The following is an 18,405-nucleotide window of genomic DNA, read 5'->3' as shown; positions in this document are numbered from 1 at the left end:
TAATATGGCAGTAATAAAATCTAAAATCTAAATCTATATAATATGATAATATCATATGATATTATAGAATAGTTTATCTTTTCTGACTTTACATTAATAAGGATTTAAAAGGTCCCTTTATCTATTTACAAATACATTATAATGTGTAATAAACCGTTTATTGAATGTAACTACCCTGTGAATAGATCCTAAATTAAGTGAAAGTGTTACCGTTGTAATGTATGTCATCGGTATCATCCAGAAAAGAAAACATTTTCTTGTATGTAATACTGTTTGTGTGAAAACGTGTTCAATATTTTTTTTTATTATTATTATTTATTTTAAAATAACATTTCCACCTTGTTTATCTAAAGAAAACACACAAACATCCCACAGGTGTGTCTGATCAACAGGCTGCATTACTTTACTTCTATTTGTGCGTTCAACTAGTGTCATGTGACCAGGCTGGTGACGTATGCGGAAGTAACTGCAAGGGGCATGCAGAGACACAACGTGAGTATTAAACCAGCCTAAACATCGCTCTCACACTGACAATAGACTGCTAATGTAACTGAACTGTTATTACTTATGAATGTAAGAAGCAAATGTGTTGAATCGGACTCACTACGAGCGTCCAGGTTATATATATGATCAGTGTTTAACGTAAAGTTGGTCTGTTTACAGGTATTTTTAATGATGGGAGGATGAACCTCCTCCTGTCATCACAACGAACTGATTTTGTTAAGGAAACAAACTAAAACTAGAATCAGGCAAGCTAAGTTAGCTAAATCTCTATTAAAACACATTATTTTACAATGTATCCAATCCTGTGCTCCTACTGTATTTGTTTTAATCTGGCATTATTTTTTTTCTCATTGTAATCATTTATATTCTACTGCACTGGTATTATAAATTCATTTGATGTTTATTATTCCGGGATTAAGCATGAACCTGTGTCACATACTACAGCATAGAGCCTAAGTAATTTGCAAATGCAAAAAAAATTTAACAAATAATAAAATATATGCAGAAAAGAGCAAAACACATTAAAAACAGAACAAGACTCAACGATGTACACAAAGCTATCGACTTACAAACGATGATGCAATACAATAATCATAAACCTCAACAAGCAGCAGATTAATCAGGACCACAAACTGTTCAACTTGAGTTTGAAATAAGTGTGGTAAAGTTTTATTATTATGAGTATTACTTTATCTATACTGTGGGAATAAACCACAGTAATCAATGCTGAGGAGTGTCGTTCTACTCTGATTTTCCACCAGAATGTAATCAAGTCTTAACCCCTGATGGGTTTTCAGCCTTATCCAATCAACATCTGAGCCCTCCAGACTGTAATCACATCGTAGACACGTCCTCTGTCCTCATCAGCTCATCAGTAATGATTAACTCCCCTCGCTGTCACTGATTGGATCCTTTTCTTTGCACAGATTGAAGAAATGTCTGTCTTTCCAATAATTAATCTGAGGCCTGCAGTGACCGAATTTCTTAAGAGTGTCTTCTTAAACACGGAGGTAAGAATCTATATGGATTTCTTGGAAGTAATTCACACAGCAGTTTGTCATTAACACTTTGGTGTTTTAGGTGAATCTGTTAACTTTAAACGGCTTATATTCTTATTTAAGTGAAAGTTTTTGAAAGTTTTCTAATTGTTTGATCTCATTTCTGTCTTTTTTTTCCCCTTCGCTGTCCTGTTCGTGTTGCGTTCAGGTGTTAGCCGCAGTGGGCCATCAGGAGGCAGAGTGTCGCTTCCAGAAGCTGCTCTCATGCCTGTCTCACCCTCCGTCGTACACTTGTGTTCGGGCCAGCACTCATCTCGCTCCCCTGGAAGAAATCAGGCACAAGTTAGGAGAAGAGCTGAAGAAGGTGAATCCAAATATCTTTTGAGATGTTGTTACCGTTGTGGTCAGTGGAGTCCTAATCAATCAGTAATGTTGTTGTTGTTGTTGTTGTTGTTGAAGCAGCAGATGTGCAGCTCGTCAGCAGATGAGGAGATCTCCGTTCAGATTCTTACTCACCCCACAATTCCAGATGTGCTGCTCCTTCCCGTGGATGGTCCGAGGTATGTGAGGAATGCTGGAATCCGAATCTGCTCTATGGAAGTACACACTTAGAGCTTAAATTGCAGTTATGTGTGCGACCGCTGGACGGGTGTTTCCTGAGGACAAAACCCACATGGAATTTCATGGCGTGACGACAGAAGAAACACGTAGCACTTCTCGTTCACCAAGTTCAATTCAAAGAGCATTTTGATCCCAAATAGATGAAAAAAAAAATACAGTAACAACACAGTAAAGATCTGCACATTTACATTTTATTTTGAGACAGATGTAGAGGTGTATGGCCTCCCTTTCTCTTGTATTCTCAGGCCTGTGAAGCAGCTCAGCTCAGAGGTGGTGGTCGGTGCCCAGTGTGGCAGCGCTGTACTGAGAGGCGCTCATGTCTTCGCCCCGGGGATCATCGCCAGCCCCAAGTGTAAGACTCAAACGCACACACATGCCATTACAGTCACTTAAAACAGATATTTTGTGTTGTGTGCTGAATAAAAAGTTTCTTCTCCACTGTTCTTAGACATGAAGGCTGGAGACGTGGTGTCCATCTTCTCTGACTTGGAGGGCAAGTGCACCCGAGGAGCCACGAGCTTCCAGGGAAAGAAAGTGTTTGTGGGAAATGGAGTCGCTCAGATGGACCGCTCCGCCATCTTCTGCGCAGACGAGCCTGCCAAGTAAGTAAACTCTGTTTTGTTTTATAGATACATGACTTAAATGCACATCTGGCCAATGTGTAGTCAAAGCTGGCATGACGTCTGAGTGGCATTAGTTATTACCTTCGGTGTGAATTAAGTCATTAATGTGAAGCTGCAACAAATAATCGGTTCATCATTCAGTTGTCAACTATTACAATGAACCGCCACCTGCTTTAATAACAGATTATTGAGTTTGAGTAATTCTTTAAAGACAATAAAAGTCAAAATTCTCTCATTTTAGCTTCTTAAATTTGAATATTTTCTGGTTTCCTTACTCCTCTGTTGCAGTAAACTCTATGTCTTATCAACAAGATATTTAAGGACGTCATCTTGGGCTTTTGGAAACAATGATCGACATTTTTCACCATTTTCTGACATTTTATAGACCAAACAACTAATTGATGATCCAGAAAATAATACAGATTAGTCGACAATCAAAATAATTGTGACTTGACTACATAAACAGTATGTGATGAAGAACAGCAGCGAATTCAAACACATGAGAAGCCAAAACCAGAGAATATTTGTGAATCGTTTATCAAAATGGCTTCTGATTAACTTTCTGTCAATGTCACGGCTCCAGAAAATAGTAAAATACTACCAGTAGTAGTAAATAAAACCTGCAGATATTCAATTTAATAACTTATAAGACAGAAATCTAACAAATTCTCGTAACTGAGAAGCTGTTACTGGTATTTCCTGTTTAAAAAGTGGTAAAAACGTTGAAAGAAAAAGGAAAATAATTCACTGTCTGTCGGTTATTTTAGAGGAATAGGTGTTCGGATGGTGGAGCCGCTTTACCAGAGTCCTTCCTTCGATGGTGTTCTACCCAGCCTCGCATTCCTGCAGGTATTTATCTGTAGTTTTCCCATTTATTAAAGTCAGAATGATGAATGAGTCGTGTATGAATAGGAATAGAGAACAGACACTGTTCTGATCCCGTGTTCTGCAGAACCTTCCCTCTGTAGTCGTCGGACACGTGCTCGGGCCTCGTCCTGGAGAGCGGATCCTGGATATGTGCGCCGCACCTGGAGGGAAGACCTGCCACATCGCTGCACTGATGGAGGATCAGGTACAAGTTGTACAGAGTTCATGAACAGTCAGCTGCGGATGTTCGCTGCTCCAGGGATCACAGTCTGTGTGCTGTTTGCTCTTTTTGTTGGCACCAGTTCAACTTTCTTCTGCGTAGAAACCTCAAACGTGGACATTGGACATGGACTTTTAGCGTTCATACCTTTTTAATGTTCTTTGAAATACATTTCTTGGACTTTTTCCAACATTGAAATGAATGAACAGAATGTTCAGAGTTACAGCTGGTGACATCACACACAGATTCTCTTCAGGCTCCTTGTACTCCCACAGTTTTCACTCTTACTGCATAATTTCATCATCAAAACGTAGAAAACTGAGGAAGAATCCTGAAATAAAGACAACATTCGTGAAGCTTATAACAAGGGGTGGAAGTAACTAATTACAACTACTCAAATTACTGTAATTAAGTAAGTTCTTCTTATTTTTCTCGTATTTAAGTATGCATTACACCATGTAATCTACTCAGTTACTTGTTAGAATCATTATTGAGTACTGGTACAATTGAATTGATATCCAAACCTTTCATCTGCATTTTTGTAGGCCATCTGATCACAAAGGGACCAATGAAAACCCTGACATACAGACAAAAACATAAAACTGTGCAGCAGGCGCAGGTTTGGTGAGGTGACCATGACCACTGAGCCGGACACAGCAGGAGTTAAAAGGAATTTAGACTGAAGAAACAGAAACCCTCTTTGATTGAACACCTGCTTTTCATAATGCATTAAACATCAACGGTTAAAAAGTAACTAATACTCTGAGTAGTGTTTGAGAAGAATAAGTTTTATTTTACAGTAAGGGTCTGAAGACTGTATGACTGATGCTTTTGTGCCTTTTTTAAATGAATTTCCATCTCTTCCCATCTCAAACAGGGCGAGGTTGTGGCCTTGGAAAGGATCCGAAATAAGATCGATCGAATTCGTCAAAACGCCCAAATGTTGCATTTGCGTTCCATCAAAGCGTTTTGCTTCAACAGCACTCAGGCTGTGAGCTGTGACCCGGTGCAGGAATCTGAAGGTACAGACGGACAGCAAGGACACATGAAGGTGTCACATTAATATAAGTCGTTAAATAACAGCAGGACTCTGTATATGTATGTATCACTTGTGTTTCTGAATGTATTCCAGGACCTCCGTTCCCTCCCGAGAGTTTCGACAGGGTTCTGCTGGACGCTCCCTGCAGCGGACTCGGACAGAGACCCAACATGAGCAGCACCTGGAGCCTGAAGGAGATCTGCTCCTACCCGCCTCTGCAGCGCAAGTTATTCCACGCTGTAGGTCTCTACCACACACAGACACAACAACTGTGACATCCCTTCTCTCACATTACACTTATAGTAACTCGTTTTGAGCAGTAGATGGCAGCATTGAACAGTTATCATACTGATGTGTGATGTGCAGCTTGAATTCACATCATAAAGGGAAAATACACCTCAAAAATACTTTTTTTTTCTTAGAAATCTGCACTAAACTATTTCTCTGATCTAATCAAGCACTGATTCTGTAATACTGATCATTTAGATTGTTAGACTAGAATATTTTTTAGGATTTTACAGAAAAATTTACAATAAAAAATGAGCATGAATACAGGCACAGGTTTCAACTCTAAAGGAAAAAAGTAGTTTAGGTGTTTTTTGCAAACGTACATAAATGTTTTGGAACTAAAGCAAATGTGAAAATCTGTTTTAGTGTGGAATTATTTCCAGTATGGCTATCAGATGGATTACTAGACCAAGATTAGAGTCCAATGCAGAGGACATCATTTATTCTAGTGACATGAAGCGCTCCATCAGCACTTCCTCAAGGTTATTCAGTATCAAAGCACAGCCCTTATGGAAGATGTGTGTTATGGCTGGGACACATTCATACAGATTTTACAGAAGTTAAACCAGAAATAAGTGTTTTTTTGGCCACATGGGAGCGGCAGACACAAGTTGTAAACGCAACAATGACAAATCGTTACCATGCAGCTGCTTATTTACACATCCGGCAGCTACGGAGAAACATTATCATTCATTTAAAGTAATGTTAAGTCGAATAGTTGCTTTTTTTTGCTCCATTTTTGGTCTCCACCACTTCCCAAGGGAAATATGTGGCTGTTAAGCTGCTAAACCCTCCACTATGTTCACCAGCTAACTCTGTGTGCCGTTTGTTGCTGAGCAGGTTGTGTGTTTTTTAACCATCGTCATATTACAGTTATTAATCCTACATCGCCGCGCAACCTGCAAACAGCTGTTTAAAAAAGAAATAAGTAAAATAAGGTGTCTTTCTTTCATTCACTCCAGAACAAATGCACATGTGCTCGTTCCACTTTTGTCCACAGGGGACGCCAGAATCAACAAAAAAATAGCTTCTTGCAGCAGCTTTAATAAAAGGTCTTTATGCATTTCTGAACCAAGTACATGAATCCATACATCCTGTGTGTGTTTGCAGGCAGTGCGGTTGTTAAAGAAAGGCGGAGTTCTTGTCTACAGCACCTGTACAGTGACTCTAGCAGAGAACGAGGAGCTGGTAGCCTGGGCCCTCAACACCTTCCCCTGCCTCACGCTTCAGCCTCAGGTAACAAACACGTCAGCCACGTGGACCGACTCACAAATACAGAGAGTGATGTCAGGAAACGTCATCAAATCACTCTTGTGTTTTCCTCAGGAGCCTCACATCGGCGCAGAAGGCATGCTGGGAGCCGGCCTGTCACCTGAGCAGCTGCGGCTCCTCCAGAGGTTCAGCCCCGAGCTGAGCTGGGACCAGACAGGAGCGGCAGCTCCCCTCCCCTGCAGAGCCGACAGGGACACCATCGGCTTCTTTATTGCCAAGTTCCTGAAAAACTGACCGGAGGGCACGTTTTCTCTCACAGCACCATCAGCCCCTCACACTGCAGAGACTCGCAGACGGGAACAATAGTGTTTATATTACGACACTCTGTGTGCTTTGACGGGGCAGTGTTGACAAAGACGCTCGCTGCGCTGTTTACAGCATCTGCCTCTTAACAGCTGCTCTCTGAAACTGCGGGCCATATAGGGATAAGCTTTATAAACACCGAGGGCAAGGAAGAGGAGGGAGAGGAGGGAGGGGAGAGGAGAGGAGAGGGGGGCACGTGGGGATGGAGACTGAATGAGTGTTGGCAAATGCAGCAGTGCTAGCGTCGCCATAACAACAGTGACGACACAGCTGCCATGGTGACAGCGGATTGGCTGGATGTCAGAGCTCGGATCAGGAAGTAGCGTGCAGAAAGAGGTCATGAGAGGTATTAACAATTTAGTGTCTTTTAGTAGTGGTGGAGACAACTGGGACCTCTCATTAGTACTTCAGCTGCTCGTGTGTGTCGCTCTGACTGAAGAGGAACGTTTTCACATTCATTTCATCATCATCAAAGTTCTTTAAAACAAGATCTTTCTCTCTGCGTGTTCATTATACATAAAAGAGCTGCACATTATCTGGTTACGCCACTCATCACTTATTTATTCAGCGCGTCTAATAAATCCTCACAGAATGTGATTTATAGTTTCGTGCCTACAGAGCACAAACATCTGGCCCGTTCCTCTGTCATGCAGCATTTTGAGGACCTTCAGTGACCTCAGCTCAGCCCTTCATCCTGGGAATACCATCAGACTCTCATCAGTCACATCACCTCCTGCATCTGTGCATTTTCCTGTATGTATGCACGTCAGAGTCGACTGCTCTGTTCACTGACGCAATGAAACATTAAAAATTCTGACATCTCTGGGAGCGCTTGTTTGTCAGTTTCTGAGAAGCAGCTTCCTTTTTTCATGTGCATCCCCTCAGTATTGTCATTCATGTCGAGGTAGTCAAGACGACTACAGAGGCATGCCGGTGAGTCTACCTCAGTTTTTCAGATGGCTATTTATAGACGCAGCTTCTCCCTCCTCTGTCTGGGTCTTCTGACAAAGCACACATCAAATTCTTCTCCCCCCCTCGTCAGTCCTTTGTTTCCAACTTTATTCTTTATATTTATGCATTATGTACATACACATGTACACCGTTAGAAAATCTGTAATGCTACCAATGTAGCATAGAAATGGAGTAGTTTTTTTTATGTATATATATAATTACAATTGTCAGGCAAAAACAAGAAAGTGAGGGGACAGGGTTGGTGGTTTTGTAAACAGAGGGGCTCAATTCAGATTTTCAGTGTCATGAATTAATACGATATCTATGGAGGACCTTTTCTGGAAACGTATTAAAACTTAGCCTTGAAAAAAAAATAATTCTGTGGTAAGTCACAATTATGAGGACGAAAAGTCATTAATATGTGATAAGCTGAACTTATAAGAAAAAGTCCAAATTTAACCCATAATTTCAACTGTTTTTACCCCATAATTGTGACTTATAATTTTGATTTATCTCACAGTTATGACTTATCATAGGAGTTGTTTTTTTAATCAAGCTTAGTAGTCATCTTATTTACTTTTTCTTTCACAGGCAGAAAAGGGCTTCCATAGACTTTTGTGAAAATATGAGTTGATTCAACGTATGAAGGTATGGGAGGCTTTTAAACCACCAAACACCATCAGTTTGCGTTAAATAGATCCAAGTTAGGGGAGTGAATAAACGGTAAAAGACAGAAAACATCTTCATCTGGTAAACATTGTACATTTTTTGAGTTGGTTTTGCATTAATTTTTAGTGAGGAACATACTGAAGAGCTCCTAAAATAAACTTCCTTTATACTACGAAGTGGGAGTCAAAGTGGGAATTAAACAACATTCATTAGAAAAGGGGGTCGGACTTAATAAAAGATGAAACCTCGATGGAGTTTTAGTAGTAGATGTATGGTAAGTTGTAATGTCATATCAAATCGCTGTCACTTAAAACCAATGTGAATCAGTAAAAGTGCAGAATAAAGGGTGTATCAATGTTATAAAATGTTTCTGGACCCATACAAAGAGAACAGTACTGCATGTAAGAGAGGAAGTTATTGTAGAAGTCGTTCGTCTTGTAAGGCAAGACTAAGGTGCACCTCGAGGGAGGCATCAAACCAAATGTTTAAAACCATGGGCGCAGAATTAAAAAAGGAACTAAGCAACAAATGATGAACATAAAATTAAGTGAGGAGTCGGACATTTTGGGAAGTACATGTATTAGCTTTCTTGCTGAGTTAGAAAAGACCACTTTTGCAACTGTCCGTTAATCATGAAGCTACAGCTGCCATAAGCAGCCGGACAGCTTAGGTTAGCTAAAATTAAGCCCCTTCATTAATCCACAACTTTTTGTTTTGTTAGACTTTGTTTTTAGTACAGATTAAACAAATTTAGAAAAGATCAAGACCACTTCTGTATTAGTCTCTTAAATATAAATCTTCAGCTAGCATTAGCAGCTGGTTATCTTCAGTTAGCCAAACTTAAACCCCACTGTAAAACCACAATTTGTTGTTTTCAAGATTTGTTTTTAATATATACAGACCACTTTCGTATCTCTGTTAAATATGAAGCTACAGTTAGAACTAGCAGCCAGTTAGCTTAAGTTAACTAAACCTAAGTCCCTTCGTAAAATTGTTTTTAGACTTTGTTTTTTGTACAGACAAAACCAATTTCAGAGAAGACCGAGACCACTTTCATATCTCTTAAATATGAAGCTAGAGCTCGCATTAGCAGCTGGTTAGCTCAAGTAAACTGAACTTAAGCCTCTTTGTAAAACCGCAACTTGTCGTTTTAAGATTTTGTTTTTTGTACAAAGTAAACAAATGAGATATAAAGTGTTGATTAGTGCTGGTAGAGTTATTTATTCATTTATTTTTACTTTAAGACAGTCAAACTATCTTTTTTCAAGCTAAGCTAAGCTAACTGGCTGCTAGCTGTGCCTTCATATTTACCTATGAGTGCTATTGATCTTCTCGTCTACACTCAGTTGCCAGTTCATTAGGTACAGCTAGCTAAAACTAATCCAGTCTAATACAAAAGTCCTGCAATAAATCATGAAGGTTAAGTGTTGATTCAACTTTCTGGTCAGTTTGGAGGATGTAGTGTGTGATGCTGATAGTGTATTGTGTAAAAACTGGAAGGGGTTTTTGTTATTTAGACTACCCTTATTGATATAAATGTCAAAATAATAAGAACACCTGCCAGTATAACAATATCAACAGCAGTTGAAGTTTTCATTAGTTGCAGTCCTAATTTGAACCTTAATGAAGGTAGCATTTATTGTATTGCTGTTGCATTAGCATGAGCTTTAGCTACCTCATAAACTGGCACCCAACTCTCAGCAAGACAGCGAGTACATTAAACGTTTTTCCCAAAATGTCAAACAATTCTTCTGAACAAAAGACCTCTGCAATTACAGCATCACACTAACTTGGTTAGTCAACCGTTGCAGTCAACCCTAGCAGTAGTCTGAGGGAACAAATTATTCAAGTGGTAGCAAGCAATAAAACCCCAAAAAATTAAAATAATAAAAAAAATTTAAATGCTAGTCACAGAAAGCACAGCTCAGTACAGAAAAAAATTCTGCTTTTGTGTCATGCTTTATCAAACACAGGTTTAAAATATGCATATTTAAGAATATTCATGCATATCCACACATAAACAACGTCTATGCATAGATACACACATACATATATTTATATATTTATATTTGTATCTATGTAATCAAAATCCTGCCATTGAAAAAGATGCAACAGCATTTACAAAGGAAGTGTACATAAATAGGATGCTGTGTCTCAGGGTATAGCAGCACGATGGGACAACAGAATGGGTCCAAAATGAGCTTCAGGAGGGATTTGGTCTGTCACTGGTGGATGTAGGAGTCTCTGGCCCATTCCCCTGCGTCTCCCCTCTTTTTGGGAGCCACCTCCCCCTCTCGGTCCCTGTCTCTGTCCCGGTCATAGTAGTGATGGTGGTGGTCACGTGCCGGCCGGTGGTGGTGGGAGCGCTGCTTGTTCCGTTCATTATGGTCCTGCTCGCGCTCCTTTGAGCGGTGGTGTCCCGTGCTGTGGCCGGCCTCCTCCGCCCCCGTGCGGTGATGGTGGTGGTGGTGATGGTGGTTGTGGTCCCGGTGGGGCAGTGGCTCATAACGCTGTTGCTGCTGGGGGTGCCCCTCCCCTACATCCTCATCCTCCTCCTCCTCCTCCTCTTCTTCCTCCTCCTCCTCCTCCTCCTCCTCCTCCTCCTCCTGGTGGAGGAGCTGAGTGCGTGGCTCGATATAAGCCGAGTCTTTGCTCTCTCGGCTCTCTCTGCTCTCGGGGGTCTCCGAGTCCAAAGTCTCCTGCCGGGAGAGGCCCCGGGCTCGACTGGTGTGGTGGTGATGGTGGTGATGGTGGTTGTGGTGCTCAGTCCTGGTGGAAGACGAGCGGTGGTGGATGTGCTGGGCTCTCCTGGAGGACTCTGTCCTCAGAGGCCTCTCCTCCTCATTGCCCTCCCCCTCGGCCTCTGCGTCGGCATCAGCCTGGTCCTGGCTCTGTTGGTGGTGGTGGTGGTGATGGTGGTGGTGGTGCTGGTGATCCTCTCTGGAGCCCTTTCTCTCCACTAATGCTTTGTCTCCTCTCTGCTCTGCACTGCCGCCCTGAGGTCAATAACACGTGTCAGTCAGTAAGATGACGGAAAACAAGAAAATGCACTGCAAACACACAAACTCATGCAGATTAATGTTCACGTGTTCTCACACAACTCACACTTGAACACACACATTGCTTTAATATCCATCAACCATCCACTGACGGTTGATGGATCCTGGAGGAGGCAGATGCAAAGTTGAAGCTGTTTGTTTTTTCATTGTCCAGGATCGATTTCTGCCACCTGAAGCCTCTAAACTTTTATTTACAGAGCGTCTCCACACTGACTCACCACACTAGCAATCACATGTCAAGCTCACTCCTGCTCCTCGTCATAATCAGGAGGAATGAGGAAAACCTCATTTTCAGTCTCACATTTTTCCATTGTGATGGCAGTGGATGGAGAGAGGGTAGAAGTTAAGGGATTTACAGCATTTACACACTCAGATTTGTGACATTAGCTGAAAAGTCATCGTTCTTAATTGTTGTTATTCAGACGATGTGTATCCCAGCTGTCAAGTGCCTTTAAGCTGGACAATAAACTCCAGTTTAGTTCAGTTCAGTTTCAGTTTTAGTAAATTAGACATGCTTCTACATAACATTATTCAATTGCTTAATAGTTGCATTACTCAGCTCTTGTATGTGACTGTATTTTAAAAACTGTATGGTTGATCCTACTTATTGTTAATTGTAGGGAATCTGGTGATACAATATGAATCACAATACAGGGGTTGCAAAGGATTAATGATCGCCTATATCAGTAAAAATTTTAAATATAAAATAAAAGGTTTTTTTTTTAGGATTTTTTAGGTTAATTAAGACAATAAAAAAATGTAACATTAACTGTCACTATTCTTTCTATGTAAACTTCTAATTAAAAATTAATGCAGCATTTTTGAGGATCTAACACTCTCTTTATCACTTCCTGTCCTCGTTGCTTCAGGTATCCCCACCCTGAGTTTGATCAGCACTTGTTACCTGCACGCCGGAGACCGGGGCTGGGCTGGAGGGCAGGGCAGCCGTGGGCAGCTTCGTTACCAGTGGGTTGGGCGGGTTGCAGCTGGTGGGGTGAGTGCTTTTCCAGTAGGCCTCCAGGTAATCAGCCATATGCTCACATGCATCCTCCAGCTGGTTCTCGTCTAGGATGATGTCAAACATCTCCTGAAGGAGGGACGAATGGTGCAGACAGCGATAAAGAAAATGGAGACATGGTGAGGTGGTGTGTACTTGGACAATAAAAGACTCTGATTGTTTTTACCCACAGAATTAAAATTATCCTTAAAGAAAATCACACTGATCTTTATATATACACAAGATGTCAGAGCTATGTTAGAATTAATTCTTTAACAGTAATTCCCTAAAGAACTGAACTGCTATCTGAATTAAATTAAGTCTGCACTTTCACAAGCCTGGGGTGCTTGCTTCATTTTCTAAAATAATAACTAAGCAGATTACAGACGAGCAGAAATAGAACTGGCACGAATCATAAAGCTTTAAAAAAAAAAAAATCTTCAGATATGCATGAAACTGCAACCAGAGCCAAAACATCTCTAAAAGGACAAAACTTTAGGTTATTTTAAACGCTGGAATCAAGTCAGTGATAATTAGAGTCCACTGTGGAGACTTACAGGAGGGCACTGAGCCAGCTTGTCTGCGGCCACCATCTGGACATTGAGGTGTTTGGCCTGAGACTTGCCTCTGGACTTGATGAGTCTCTGCAGCACCTGAGGGCAAATGAGGACAGAAGGCAACAAGGTCATGGGTGATATTATTTAACTCAACTAAATATGAGCTTTATGTGGGCAGAATTGAAAGTTGAATAGCTTTACACTGTGAAAGTAGATAGCTGCTTTTGAAGCTCCGCTACAGTTCAGAGGGAAAGATTGTACTTTTCAGGGTTAAATCAGACAGAACACAGTTTTTGCAGTGAGAGGCATCTTTTTCCTTTTGTTTTGACAGGCAGGAAGCGTTTTGCCTGCCGCTTATGTGCCCTGGGTGCCTCACATTTCTAGAAGTCTAGAGCACCTTGTGTTTTTGCAGGAGCACTCTGAATGCTTCAAGTTGATAAAGTGTCAGCACAGAGCAGAAAAGCGCTTTGACGTCATTGTCACATTGTCCCCGACTCATCCTAATAAGTATAATATTTAGCCTTGAACTGACTGTCTTCCAGGCGAAGCTCCTGGAACAGCTGGTGGTACTCCCTGTGAATTCACCTCGGATTTCCATTTGGGAACAAGCTCTCACCCTCAATCAGAGCTCAGGCTCGTTTTTACAGATGTTTATTCTCGAGGTGGCAAACTATCTAACTAACTAACTTCTAACTAGCCAAAATAAAAAGGTACAGATCTGCAAGTTTACTTCATATAACAAAAAAAACACAAAACAAACATGCACAACACTGCTCCTTTTTTAAATTGTAGGCTTCAACAAAAAAAGCAGTGCGGCTCACATTTTGCGGCCTGTTGGTGGTTTTGGTTACTTTTCCGATCAAGATGTTACATTAAAAAACATGTGATAATAAGATTACAAACACATTGTTAAAGATTAAACCAGTGGTTTCCCACCTTTTGGGTTTTAACTCCTTATGATAAAAACTGTTTGTTCTTGAGGATCCTTGTCATGTTTCAGGTGTCTATGAGGTGAATAATTAATATTTCTAAAGAAGAAAGGAGAAAAGTCCAAAAGATTTAAGAAGTAGAGCTCTTTTTTTTCTCTCTTTGCAACCACCTCATTTTACAAACCATCTGATTTCTCTTGTGACCCTCTGATGGGGACGGATCCCCGGGCTGGAAACCAAAGCGCAAAACAACCTAACTGTAACTAAGTCGTTAAACCAGCTCGACCTCAACCAGCTACAACAAGCCTGTGGATGATTTGTTTAACTTGTTTAATGCTGCTGGACTGTGGACTTCTTTGTGAAGGACTCGGAGTCCAAAGGATATGACTTTATGTATGTTCTCAGAGCCTCTCTCCGCTCTGCTTATAGAGAGTAACAGTAGCTAACATTAGTTTAGAAACGGAGTCCTCCAACATAAGCTAACGACTGGCTTCCAGCCCAACTCAGAAATACCACAGAGCTCCTTTAAGCATTGATGCATTATTATCAAAAGAGTATCTCCAATACTTTAGCAATGCTCTCTTCTAACGTCATGAGACTCATGATGGACAGTTTGGAAAAAAGGACTAAAATGGATGTAGCAAAACCAGAGAAGTTGTTTTTTTATTCAAATTCTTCTTAAAACCTGGCGCCTACATTACCCACAATGCAGCTCGAGTGTGCTAATGCTAGTAGCTGTTAATGCTGCCTGGAGCTGCTAGCCTCAAACAATGCCCGCTTCTTTCTTTTCTGCTTGTATTCTTCATGCTCCAAATAATGCTTATTTAATTGACATCACTTGAGACAAATGATTTGATCTGAAGTCACAAAATTAGTAGACGTTCTCCAAAGTCCTGTAAACAGACTGATGTATGAGATTGGTGTAGTACCCCTTTAACAATCTAATAATGTAACATAAAATCATGTAGTCAGAGGGGACCTTTACGTACATTCGATTCATTAAGAACATTTTGTTGTTCGTACTTCTTTCATTTTACTGAAGTAGGAGCTTCACTTGTAATGGAGCATTTTTACTTTAATATTTCTTCCAGCACTGCTTGTACAGTTATATCATAACTTGTAAAAGTACTGTGATTATTCCTTGAAGTTTAGCTGTAAATAATATGGCAGCCGGCTGTAATCGAGAAGACAGGTGGTAGAAGTGTTTTATTTTTTGCCCCCAGTGTGATTCACACTGATGTCACTTTGATTTAAAGCGTGGATCTCATGCCTCCTTAGCTATGCTTTTTCTCATTTTAGATGCTACCCAAATGTTTGTTATTTTTATTGATCACTGAATCATGAGCCTTTTTTTACTCATGCTGAAGGTCAGAGTGATGAATCAGTCCTCTCACGCAACTGCTCGCTTTCAAATAAGTGCTTTCACGTAGACAACATCACAGCTAAGGAGCAGATCAGTTACAGGAACATAATACGACTGTGATGAGACACAACGACGAGAGACAAACCAGTTCACTAAAACATCTACGTAAGTAGCGGGAACTTCACCATGTGCTTATTTTCTGTTCTCTTTCTCCTTTGATCCCCCAGTGACTGGCTCTGTCGCCGGATCAAACGTGTTTATTTTACTCACCTTGGGAGAGGTGATCTTGACGTAGACGATGATGGGTGCGAGGGACGTCTTCCCCAGTTGTGACGGGTGGTTGATGGTGTCGGCGTCCAGAACTACCAGCTGTAACGTCCGGGCCAGTTCGAAGATTCGCTCGATCTCACTCTGGACTTCAGCTGAAAGAGACACAGAGAGTCAGTGCAGAGGTTGTAAAATTAAAGTTTTTGGTTGAAGAAATTTGTCTGATTTGATGGGTATCATTGAACAATAGTTTGATTATTTTACATGTGATTTCATATGCTTTTATAGATTACAGATCCCACATCCTATGAGAATGAGTAAGAACACACTTAAAAGGTGTAGTAAGTTTTTAGAGTGTAACATTACCATTTTGCTAACTATTTTATTTAATCTTTGTAATAATCTATAATAAACTGTTACATATTTTTCAGCATTTCTTGTCCATATAGTTCATGTTTTGACTGCAAACTGCCCACACGTACAATCACTTCCAGGTTGTTTCTTAATGGAAAAGTGTTCATCGATCAGATGTCAGATTTTTTCTTTGTAAATTCTATTTTGTTGCTCTTACCGTGATCACTATCCTTCATGTTTGTTATTTAATGTTTTTATTGTAAAGTTCTTCGTAACTTTTCTTTTGAAAAGTGCTTTATGAATAAAACTTGACTAACAGGATGCGGTTCAAATAATTTGATTGCACTACATCTTGGCTCCATTCTGTCTCACAGAAACTAAAATATTCAAAATGCATCATGACTGAGAGAAACAGCAAGCCACGTTCTGTTACCTCTAACAAAATCCGACTGTTACATCACACAGCCCCCAACAGATGACGCGGTGACTGCAGAAACTATCCTACAAATATCACAGCAGGGCACGATTCCCAATCTGAGAGGAGTCATGGCCAAGCCTCATGACTTCCAGTCACGACAAAGTCTGAAGTTAACTGATAACATGAACACATTCCAACCAAACAGCTTATTTAGATTTCGCCTGAGTCACAAATTCTCATTTCCCGGCTAAATTATGCCAAAGGGGTAGGATAATTTTACTTGTTTCTGACGCAGAAAATTAATGAAAATGTCCATCTGCATAAGAAACAAATCTACAAATCGTGCTCTTTTTGGAAATGAGTCGATTTCAGGCACCATAGAGCACAAAATGTCTTGTTAAGATGGATATTTTTATTTCTAGGACCACTGTTGAGAAGGACCGGAGTAACATGATCAAGTTGTAGTGTTGTGGCTTCGTGTAATCATAAAAAATTTAGATACAATACACTTTTTGCTCCCAGCACACACTTTCCCTGAGACTTTTCACTCTGCTGCAGCCACGGACTGATTGATATGTTGATACGTAGCAAACATTAGCCTTGTCACCTCAGTTTGACTCAGGAATCTGTTTCATTCTAATCACATCTAAACTCCAATCAACCCCAGTCAAATCAGAGCGGTTCTTGAACTTGTTATCGTGCGTTTATGCTCTATCTTTCATTCCAAACAAGAGAAAACTGGCCAAGGCCACTCAGGCCAGTCAGGAGTTATCATTGCCATTGTCAAGAGTTCCTTTAATCGTTTCCTTCCTTTTCCACATAAGGCGGTCTCCTTGAAAACATTATGAATCAAAACACCAGATGTTCCCAGGAAATGCAGTAATGTCTGGTCCGAACGTACCCAAGTTTGAGCGTGTGTTGGAGCGTTCGATGATGGCGTGCTTGCTGGGATTGTTCAAGACCGAGCGTTTGGCAAGAGAGATGTCCGCTGTGACACGGGTGATTGATATTCTGAAACAAGAGACAAGAAAAATGCTCGGTTAACCAGATATCATGGACTTCATTTGATATGAGATAGGAGGACAAACACGTATTCTTGACCCAAAATAAATGGGAAGCAAACAGCTGCATAAAGAACATACGTGTAGATCATGTCCTGTTTCACAGAAATCACAGAAAAATAGTCCACACACTATTGTAGATGATGCTCCCAAAGACATTTAATACCGTCATGTGACATTCCTCGTTCCGTGAAGATGTGTAACGGAGTTAGCATGATTTGATTATTGATAATTTGACCTGAATTTACAGAAAACTATCAGAGCAGCTTGTCCTTAAAACCAAACCTTGCAGCAAGTGAGGGCTGGACCAGGACCAAGACAACTGAGGGTGAACCCAATACATGAACTCATTTCCTGATAACAACGACTCCTTTTCCCAGAGGTCTGATGAAAAATAGTGATATAATTTTAAATGAGAACATGTAAGCTACTTTTAGTTGATAAACTTGACTAAAAGTTTCCCAATGGAACCACAGAAACAAGGCATTTATCCTCTTTATGATGTAGACTTGATATTTGAGCTCTATAAGTTGTAAATGTTTGTACTTAGATTGTAACACTGTTCTGAAGACTTCCCATAAAATAATCTACTATAGTGTTGCATTATACTGATATTAATGATCATTGTGATGTTAAAAAATGAAATGTTGATATGGTGTTAATAATCCAGCGTCTCTTAAATAATTTTCATTTCTTTCTGTTCTCGTTTTGTCATAGTGGGTGGTGGTAATGCACCCCAACGCTGGTTGCCACCACCATAAAGCTGCAAAAAGAAGAAGAAGTAGAAGACAGTTACTACCTAGCTAGTGATGTCGTGGCGAAGGAGATGATGGACGACACTCTACCAACAATACGGCTAGATATTGTAATAATATTGTTTTTGTGATTTTTTTTTTGGCCATGATAATCATTTAGTGAAAATCTGAAACTGTGACAGTCCGAGTTTAAGATAACTGTAAAGTTCACATCACTTTGTATTTAAGTGAAAAAAATCGTGGAGCACAATACGTAAAACACCAGGAACAAAAACATGGGTCTGCTGCTG

General features: G+C 40.4%; 2 protein-coding genes across 4 annotated transcripts in view; one reads left to right on the top strand and one right to left on the bottom strand.

Moving 5' to 3' along the window:
* The first annotated feature begins 463 nt into the window (after window positions 1-463).
* On the top strand, window positions 464-6,757 carry nsun6 (NOP2/Sun RNA methyltransferase 6). 3 transcript variants are annotated; one of them, XM_073488172.1, is made up of 12 exons: window positions 464-492; window positions 1,431-1,514; window positions 1,711-1,866; window positions 1,968-2,062; window positions 2,369-2,475; window positions 2,572-2,725; window positions 3,514-3,595; window positions 3,699-3,818; window positions 4,711-4,855; window positions 4,966-5,111; window positions 6,271-6,396; window positions 6,487-6,757. In XM_073488172.1, the coding sequence occupies exons 1-12, from the start codon at window positions 478-480 to the stop codon at window positions 6,664-6,666; spliced, it is 1,410 nt and encodes a 469-aa protein (XP_073344273.1). In that variant the 5' UTR covers window positions 464-477; the 3' UTR covers window positions 6,667-6,757. The 3 variants fall into 3 exon arrangements, with proteins under 3 accessions (XP_073344273.1, XP_073344271.1, XP_073344270.1); XM_073488170.1 differs by having other exon boundaries at window positions 1,965-2,062; XM_073488169.1 differs by having other exon boundaries at window positions 1,962-2,062.
* Window positions 6,758-10,295: 3,538 nt separating this feature from the next.
* Window positions 10,296-18,405, bottom strand: part of cacnb2a (calcium channel, voltage-dependent, beta 2a) — a 67,773-nt gene continuing 59,663 nt past the window's right edge. Inside the window, exons 10-14 of the mRNA XM_073488168.1 lie at window positions 17,201-17,310; window positions 15,531-15,682; window positions 12,969-13,064; window positions 12,319-12,501; window positions 10,296-11,351 (exon numbers count right to left, since the gene is read on the bottom strand). Of these exons, the coding sequence (XP_073344269.1) occupies window positions 10,578-11,351; window positions 12,319-12,501; window positions 12,969-13,064; window positions 15,531-15,682; window positions 17,201-17,310 (1,315 nt within the window). The 3' untranslated portion in view covers window positions 10,296-10,577. The remainder of the gene's footprint in view (window positions 11,352-12,318; window positions 12,502-12,968; window positions 13,065-15,530; window positions 15,683-17,200; window positions 17,311-18,405) is intronic.

The sequence above is a fragment of the Pagrus major genome, chromosome 19, assembly GCF_040436345.1.
Source record: "Pagrus major chromosome 19, Pma_NU_1.0".
Taxonomy (NCBI): Eukaryota; Metazoa; Chordata; class Actinopteri; order Spariformes; family Sparidae; genus Pagrus; species Pagrus major.
Note: the sequence above shows the minus strand (reverse complement) of the source record. Positions and strands in the feature narration are given on the sequence as shown.